Genomic DNA, 8,685 nt, shown 5'->3' with positions numbered 1-8,685 from the left:
CGCAATTTTAACAATGTTTTGGGCCTCACTACTATATTTTTCCTTTATTTTTTTTATTTCGATTTAAATGGTCTACTAAATATACATTTGTTGCTCAATAAATTGTAAATCCGCTTCCAAATGCCTTATAAATTTTGCTTAATGCTCGCAAAAAATATTTCATGAAAATAAAAACTTTGCCTTCACCTCACCATGAAGTTCGAAGATTATAGTAATACTTTTTGTTATATTCTTGTGGGTAGAACGCCATTTTAACAATGTTTTGGGCCTTCCTACTATATTTTTCACTTATTTTTTTAGTTTTCGACTTAAATAGTCTACTAAATATACATTTGTTGCTTAATAAATCGTAAACTTGCTTCCAAATAAATAAATAAAATAGAAAAGGATATGATCAGTACTTTGCTACCGATTTTCAACATGACCTGTCGGTAGCAAGTTAGCAACAATTCCTAGTAAGAATCGCTATATTCATACCGAACCCCTCTTTTCAATTTTTTCTTTTTAGTTTTTTAGTTTTTATTTTTTGCTTATGTTTGTTTTAGTTCTCTTACCATAACAACAAACTATCAAACTCATATTCTTCAAAATATATTTTTTCATGCAAAATCTATTATCGTACATATTTAAACATTTGTAATCAATGATTTAAAACCTAAATTTAAAGATATTTGAATTTAATAATGGTTACTCAGACAAAGTAACGTACGAAGAAAAAAACTCAAAGGAATAAACAAAAAAGCAGAAAATAAATAAAAAAAATGGAATTGGAAAAGATTGGTACCACACTACCGATCCTCGCCCGATCGTATTTAAATCATCGTTCAATCTATTTATTTTCACCTTTGCCCCACCATGAAGTTTTGAAAATTAAGGTAAGACTTTCTGTTAAGATTCTTGAGGGTAGAACCTTATTTTTGGGTCTCACTACTATATTTTTCACTTATTTTTTTAGTTTTCAGCTTAAATATTATACTAGATATACATTTGTTGCTCAATATATCGTAAATCCACTTCCACATGCCTTACAAAGTTTCCATTATGCTCATGGAAAATGTTTAGCGAAAATAAAAAATTTGCATTTTTGACAGAAAATGTGGGTTCAAACTCACGTTTTTAGTCCGTTTTGCAAATTCATACATAAATCATCGTCCAATCTATTCATTTTCACCTTCGCCTCATCTTGAAGTTTTGAAAATTAAGGTTGGACATTCCATTGATATTATTGGGGGTGGAACCCAATTTTAACAATGCTTTGGGTGACACACCCAACCCGGAATGTCCACCTGAACTCTCAATCGAGCTGTACATGCCGACACCAGTTTTTGACTTAAATATTCCACTAAGTATACAAAAGTTCGAACCAGAGAAGATGTGAACCCCACCCCGGAGGAAAGCAACAGCAATCTCACCACCATGAGCAGAACAGACTATTCGAGCAAGTGTTCTAGAATCAGGAGTCTTCCTTGCATCAGTGGTTGTTGTTGTCACTGCTGCTTGGTGACTTTTAAAATCATTGGTTGGTTGTATGTTTGTGTCCACTTTGGATAGCCAAACAGTTTGCATTGGTGCCTGCCCCCAAAACTTGAAGTAGGATTTCCAAATATGTGGTGAAGAACAACAGGCTGCGGTGATGATTCCCAGCGTTGCACTCTCCATCCTGTAATTGATGGACCCTCATCTGGATCATAAGGAGACATGCATTGTTCAGACGTATTTCTAAGAAAACTTGGTTTCTTATCAGGAAAAAAAAGGGTTGTCGTTACCTAACTGGCCAGACAGAATAAACCTCCGATATTACACCAGAATCAAAGGTAGGTAAAGATAAACAAATATTGTACGGAAACGAGAAATAATGACACACTTGTTTAGAAAAGATCAAGACTCTAACAAACCAACTTTCGGAGATTTTTTTTGGGAAAATGTACATCTGGATTAGAAAAGACTCCAGATCCCCATGTAGTGGTAGTTACAGACTGAGATGCAGCCTCGGGACTCAGTTATGCCGAAAAATTAGAAACTAGAGAGCAGTGAAGCGGTACAGTGTCACTGAAATCTTGATCCGTCTGCTTTCGCCGTTGGTTTGCTTCAGATAATAGATGATCTTGCCAGCTAAACAAATATGCAGCCAAAGGGGAAAACCCTGCCCAAATGGGTGGATTTATTGAAGGTGGGACCCCATTAGTTGTGCTAATCTTTGGAGTTGTGCGAAATCCATTTCCTAGGCCAGGAGTGACCTCCCAAACAACAACAGTAGATGGGTTTACAATTGGAACGCCTGCGACATTCATGGCACCACTGTCTGTTATGATAGCATCAGCTGCCATGATCCCACTAGGCCCAGCACCCAAGAGTCCCTTGCTTGTTTGAAACCACTTTGGCGCAGCACTGGTCTGATTAGGAGGATACTGGGACCAATGAAGCTGAATAGAGCCTGAACAGAAAACAGAACAAACGCACAGAAAACTGGGCCACCGAGCGGAAACAAATAACAAAATATTGCATCAGATATCAATCGAACACCAGCAGAAATAAAATGGAAAATAAGGTAACTTGAAATTAAGAGACGTTGCAATGAAGGGAAAAAAAACCTGAATTTTGAGACTGCTGTGAAAGAGATTTTTCTTCAAAAGTTGACTTTCCATTGGAGGATGTACTTGATTTTGAGGAAAGCAACTTATACTGGTTCATAAAAAAAAAACAAGATTAAAAAAATCATTAACCATCAACATCATCTGAAAAAGGATACGTACTGCAGTCACACCAGCAGAAATGAAATGCGATCTTCATATAAACAATAAGCAATCTAATATGTTACATTTCAAAGAACAAAGTACATTCAGATGGGCAGAACAAGAAGCACAAACATATCTTTTAAAACCAGATGAGTAGCATACAACAAAATTGCTTACTGGGGACACTCCTGACAACCACTTTGTAACAACTGCAATATCCTGCTGCCATTCATGCTCTCGTTGCCAGCGGCTGGCATCGTGTACGAGATTAGCTGGCCCCTAAGCAGATAGATCAAATATAAACATTTCATCATATTATAAAATAAAATAAAAAGGAAAAATTGGCCAAGATTATTGCAATTTCACTTTTACTGGAAGGGCCACATCAAAAGCTTGCAAGGGGAAAAGTCATCTGCATAAGAAGAAATCAGTACAACAAGTCTAGCTTACTTGAGAAGGCTGAGTCCAGATCGTTGCTCTCCCATGGAAATTGGCAAGTAGTAAGGCACGAGGGCAAGAAGTAGGAGACCATTCAATAAACTGAACAGAATCACGAGGAGAATCTACAAAATGTATTCAAAACTATCATGGTTCACAGAATTAGAACCAACATTTAGGAAAGCAAAACATCAAAGGTCTTCCTAACCTAGCATTGGATGAAAAATACATGCAAAAATATATGCCAACTGCCAGGAAACTTCTTCCAATGTTTAGGGAATTGTCATCCAAATGAGATAGGATTTGAACACTTAATGAACTACAAGGTAATAACTATTGGACTGAGGATGCTAAAAAACAACTTCGTATGCAAGAGTTGCTTGGAAAGAAAAAGAAATTTGACATTAAGCAAAAGCATATTGGCATTAAGCAAGTCCAAAGAGAATTATAAAGCCTTCACAGTTAATTACCAAGCTATTCACTGAATCGGTTGCAGTGAAGAAAACTTAGGCAAAGAATCCGAAGAAAACTTAGGCCGCTTGAAATGTGGGGCTTGTACCTTTCATGAGGCTCGCTTTCTCGGTTTTCACGGTGTTGAAATCGGCACGACTCCATTTTTGTAGAGGAATGATTGCTGGATGTTGAAGGTGCATATTAACTTTTGAAGGGGGCCTGGGGAATCATTTTTATTACATTGGAGGTGATTTCTCAGGAGGAAGGCAGCCATGTCAATTGATGGCAGTGAGTCAAGGTGGTGGTGGGGAATTGGGGTTTTGGCGAAAGGGGTGGTTGCTGGGAATATTTTTTAATTTTTTTAATTTTGTTTCCAAACTGAAAAAAGCTTTTAAATCCAGCTGTGAAAAACTACACACACGTCAAAATTTGAATGGAAGTATCACGAGCTGACGTGACGATACGGTACCATCTAATAATTTCTCGGGAGGTGAAGGGGGGTGGTGTGCAAACTCAATGAGTTTAACGCGCTGTCCAAGGCTGGAGACTCAATGAGTTTGGGGCAATCAAGATACACATGTGTCCGCATGCCTGAAAAATCTGGCATTCTTACTAATGCAAAGCAGTCTGCTATCTCCAGGATATCCAAACTTTTTGGTAAATCTGTGATCTCGACAAGGTTTCTGCAACCAATCAAGAATAGCGCATGAAGCCACTGAGGCTTGGAAGGCCACTGAGGCTTGGAAGGCTCCGAAAATTATTCTTATCTAGACGTAAGCTCTGTAAACAAGGTAGACTACTCCCAATATTATTAGGCACTTCCTCTAAATTGTTGTCCACCAAAATTAAGTCTCTTAAAGAGCGTAAGCCTCGTAAGGAAGGTAGCCGCAAAGGACACTTCAAGTAACTCAAAGATAAGCACTCGAGCTTCTCCAATCGTACGATGGAACGTGGTACTTTTTTTATGGCCGTCCCATCAGCAAAAAGAGTGACCAATGATGCCATTTTTCCCAAGTGCTCAGACAAGCTACAGAATCCTGAACAACCATCGAGAACAAGAGTTTTGACAGATTTCAACTTGTAGAAACTCCTTGGGAGAGCCTTAAGCGTTTTACAGTCTTTCAAATTCACCAACACAAGACTCTTGAGATCTCCGATGGACTTGTGAACTTTAACCAACCTCTTACAGTCTTTGAGTATCAATTTCTCAAGATTTGGGAGTTTCGAAAAGTCTGGAGATTGTGTTAGATTGTGGGAGTGGCTGAGATTCAGAATCTTCAACTTATTAAGCAACTGTTAGGCAAAACCAAATTGAAATAAAAATTTAAGATCCAAAAAGAAGATAAAAGAGAGCATAAAAATAATTCCTAATTTGGTTCAGGTTACGCATTGTACTTACCCCAGAATACTCACAAAGAACTTGTTTGAGGCTGTTGTACCGCATGTCGATAGCGACTATGTTTGGTTGACACAGTTCTATTGGTATGAACTCCAATGGGAATCCATGCCAGCACAGCCATCTTAATTTTTTGGAAAGACATTGGTATCCCCCAGCGAGCCGAACGTAGTTTAGTTGGAGCAATCTCAATCTCTTCATATTTCTAAACGCCTCAGTACTGAAACTAATCTCTTTAACACTTGGCAAATCCAAAGCCAGCCCTTCAACTTTTTCAGTTCCCTGCTATCCGAAAACAGACTCCAAATAAGAGAAGGCTTTGCACGAAAAAAAAGTTCAATTACTAACTTACATATGCTTACACGTTTAACATAAAGTTCAATTGGGAAAGTACTTACAGATTTGTCTATCAATACATCATTTACATCTTCAGGACGCCACAATCTACTTTGTTCTCCGGGGAAATCGGGATTTTCTGTATGCACAATATCTCTGCCCATGTCCCGAAGCAAATCATGCATCATAATCTTGTTTTTTCTACCAATAGTTACAAGGCACCGGTCAAGGAGGACCTCGATTCCTGTTGTTGCATAAAAGCCACAACCATCCAAGATTTGTATGACATCGTTCTTGTCCATTCCGATAAAAAAACAAGCTATATCGAGGAATATCCGCCTCTTGTAATTATCATTTAGCCCATCGTAGCTTATTTTCAGTTGTGCCTGAATTTCTCCACGAGGAATCATTTTCAATTCATCCAATACACTTCTCCATTCATCTACACTTCGTTTGAAAAGAGTAGATCCTAAAACTTCAAGAGCCAACGGCAATCCTCCACAGTAATTGACAACTTCTCTTGCAAGCACAAGATATTGACTAGGACAACAACTACTTCTGAAAGCATGCCAACTTAGGAGCTCAAGTGCTTCTTCTCGGTCCATTCCTTTCTCCCGATATATCTCATCAATTGCAAATTCTTTTAGCACACGTTCAATTCTAGTTGTGATGATGATTCTGCTCCCCGGGCCAAAATAGTGGCAATTTCCAGCTAATTCACGTAGCTGCTTCACATCGTCTACATCATCAACTATGACAAGTACCCTTAAGCGTCGAAATCTTTCCCCTACCAAGGCGGTCCCTGCAGCAACACTGCTTACCTCTATCTTGGTCATTTGCAAGATATCAGAAAGAAGTTGTCTTTGCAATTTTTCTTGTTTCTTTTCCCTCACTTTTTCAAGGAAACATTTACCTTCAAACCTTTCACAAAATTTGTTATAAATGGCCTTAGCAATCGTTGTTTTACCTATTCCACCCATGCCCAAAATTCCAATCATGCGAACATCATCTGAATCTCCGATGCATAAATAATTACTGATATCTTGCACTCGAGAATCTAGTCCGACTTGGTAGGGTGCTACGTCTAAGTATGTGTTGTTTAGCTTCCTAGTGACTTCCTCAGTAATCATCTTGATAAACTTTGCTTCATGCCTGGCAATAGTCAAGTGAGAAGCAAAACGAAGATTGTTATACAACTATAAGACGACATTGAACTAATACACAAAATTACTTATCATGACTAGAGATTTTAATTAAGACAGTTTTCTTTGAGGTGTTGTGTTTAAACTTAGCAAACATCAATTAAATTTAAATTTAAAAAAGAAACACAAACAAACAAAAACAGCCTCCCTTCCCTACACAGCCATTCGCCCGCGGTGTAGCCTTAACAGTTTAAGCTTTATCGTATGATTTTATTAACAGAGGACTAAGAAAAATAATACATGAGACTGACAAGCAAAGGTACGTTAAAGCCTTAATTCATAAAAGAAGAAACTAGTAAGTACCCGTCCAAAGTGTTTCTGAGATTCCAGCCAGACAAATTCGAAGCTTCAGTAAGAGCAGTTCTCCACCTCTCTACCTTCTTTTCATCTATATGTTCGAGAAACAATTTTCCAAAACTGTCAGTCTGTTTCCTGACATGCGAAGGATCAACGTCATAGAATATCGGCAAAACTAACTGCCCCAGCGTTCTTCTACACTCCATGATCTTAACCAGCTCCTCGAGGCACCAGCTGGAGTTTGCATACTGTCTCGAGAAGACGATGATAGAGATCTTAGAACCTTGGATTGCTCGCTCAAATTTGGTTTTTAAATCTTCTCCCTTTTTTAGTTCTTCGTCGTCAATAAAAGCGTTGATTCCGGCCCTTGTCAATGCTTCATAAAGGTGGCCCGTGAAGTTTTTACGTGTGTCTTCGCCTCTGAAGCTTATGAACACATTGTAAAGCCAACCTTTTGAGGAAGGGGACGAGGACGAGGCTTTATCGGGGACGGAGATATCCATTTGCCGAAAGACAAGGCCGAGGGAGCAAAGCAGGAATATGAGGAGATCAAAGACGACCGGAATTGCGATGGGCGAAGTGGTAGGACACTAACACCAGCACCATGATTTACAGCTTCCCTAAGCTCGATCAGTTGTCCATTTCCTTCATTTTCTGGCGGAACTACTTTCTTCTTCTTATAATTAATAAACCCCGCCACAAATATACGCCGTGCAGTTGACTGAAGAGGGCTGGTTCAGTATGGGATCCCAAACCAAAAATGGTATCCTAAATTTCAAAACGAAAATTTTCGGGACGAGATTTTGAAACCCGGCGAACCGAAATTTCGGGATTTCCGAAAATTTTTTCCGGATTTCGGTACAGTTCGGTATTTCTCAAATGTCCTACGCGGATTGTCGTTTTGAAACCTCTGATTGTTGTATCGGCTCTCCGTCCTCGGCTGCAAGTCCCGATTTCACAGGGAGAGTTTGAGGAGGAGGCGAAGGAGCTCGGGTCTGCTAGCTTCTAGGAGGAAATAAACGAATTATAGAAGAACCATATGATTAAAAACTCCAAATTTCAAACAAAATGTAACACGAAATTGAAAACCCCACATCCAAAACCGTAGAATTCAAATGCCCAAATTAAAAACAAATTGAAGTTACAAACAGACTTTACCACATCAAGATTACTTAAAGAAGATAAGAAGATTACCTTAATGAAGAGAGAAGTGGAAGGAAGCAGAGATGGCTGTATTGATCATCGAATGCAGAGGAAGTTGTCAAATACAAAAAGAAAAATGGTGTTTTAACGAGAAATTCACGTTAGTATTTATTTTAACAAAAAATTATATTTTTATATTAAAAAATTAATTTTAATACTATTTACTTTATCTTTTATTTTATCTTTATTATTAAAACTCAAAATTTTCAAAATCCCTTCGTTAGTTTTTCTAAAAAAAAATGGAAGACCGGATGTAGTGTGAAGGTAAGGGGAAGAGAGTGAAAGAGTGGAGGTCAAGAGAGAGAGTTAAGGAGTGAAGGTTGGGTTTGGACGAGTAGGATTCGGTTTGTATTATCCATTCAAAACGACAAACTACGAAATATAATAATATGCTAAAGTTTGCATTGTTCTGTTTGATGAGTATTTTTTAATTATTTTTTTGTGATGGATAATCTCAGCATTTGTTTCTCTCTCTTTCCCCTTTCTATCCTTTTTTTCTTCCATGTTCCAGATATTTTGTTGGTTGTGTTTTTTAATTAATTTTTGGTGACAAGGCATGTATCATTGCTGACAGATGTCGATGATTGATGCGTTCTTCATTGTTGGGCTTGTTTGTTTTTTCTTC

General features: G+C 38.1%; 2 protein-coding genes across 2 annotated transcripts; both read right to left on the bottom strand.

The window, feature by feature from the left end:
- Positions 1-1,781: 1,781 nt before the first annotated feature.
- LOC137726583 (mediator of RNA polymerase II transcription subunit 16-like) lies at positions 1,782-3,966 on the bottom strand. Its single transcript, XM_088693735.1, has 5 exons — positions 3,733-3,966; positions 3,186-3,298; positions 2,898-3,014; positions 2,593-2,682; positions 1,782-2,480 (listed from the first exon to the last, which is right to left on the bottom strand). The coding sequence occupies exons 1-5, from the start codon at positions 3,824-3,826 to the stop codon at positions 2,001-2,003; spliced, it is 894 nt and encodes a 297-aa protein (XP_088549861.1). The 5' UTR covers positions 3,827-3,966; the 3' UTR covers positions 1,782-2,000.
- A 311-nt stretch (positions 3,967-4,277) lies between these two features.
- On the bottom strand, positions 4,278-7,429 carry LOC148696554 (disease resistance protein RUN1-like). Its single transcript, XM_088693734.1, has 4 exons — positions 6,864-7,429; positions 5,421-6,510; positions 5,026-5,307; positions 4,278-4,901 (listed from the first exon to the last, which is right to left on the bottom strand). The coding sequence occupies exons 1-4, from the start codon at positions 7,358-7,360 to the stop codon at positions 4,320-4,322; spliced, it is 2,451 nt and encodes an 816-aa protein (XP_088549860.1). The 5' UTR covers positions 7,361-7,429; the 3' UTR covers positions 4,278-4,319.
- Positions 7,430-8,685: the final 1,256 nt, after the last annotated feature.

This window comes from Pyrus communis, chromosome 5 (genome assembly GCF_041283825.1).
Source record: "Pyrus communis isolate YQ-2024b chromosome 5, ASM4128382v1, whole genome shotgun sequence".
Classification (NCBI taxonomy): Eukaryota; Viridiplantae; Streptophyta; class Magnoliopsida; order Rosales; family Rosaceae; genus Pyrus; species Pyrus communis.
This window is presented reverse-complemented; position numbering and strand designations above follow the sequence as displayed.

What these genes read in the sequence shown, in the direction of transcription:
- LOC148696554 (XM_088693734.1), bottom strand. Translation starts at nt 7,360, where the DNA reads ATGGATATCTCCGTCCCCGATAAAGCCTCGTCCTCGTCCCCTTCCTCA. An exon ending in CTCAGAAACACTTTGGACGG is followed by an intron (nt 6,511 to 6,863) that starts GTACTTACTAGT and finishes GACTATTGCCAG; the next exon opens with GCATGAAGCAAAGTTTATCA. An exon ending in ATGTATTGATAGACAAATCT is followed by an intron (nt 5,308 to 5,420) that starts GTAAGTACTTTC and finishes GTTTTCGGATAG; the next exon opens with CAGGGAACTGAAAAAGTTGA.
- LOC137726583 (XM_088693735.1), bottom strand. Translation starts at nt 3,826, where the DNA reads ATGCACCTTCAACATCCAGCAATCATTCCTCTACAAAAATGGAGTCGT. An exon ending in GAAAGCGAGCCTCATGAAAG is followed by an intron (nt 3,299 to 3,732) that starts GTACAAGCCCCA and finishes TACATTTTGTAG; the next exon opens with ATTCTCCTCGTGATTCTGTT. An exon ending in TCTGGACTCAGCCTTCTCAA is followed by an intron (nt 3,015 to 3,185) that starts GTAAGCTAGACT and finishes CTATCTGCTTAG; the next exon opens with GGGCCAGCTAATCTCGTACA.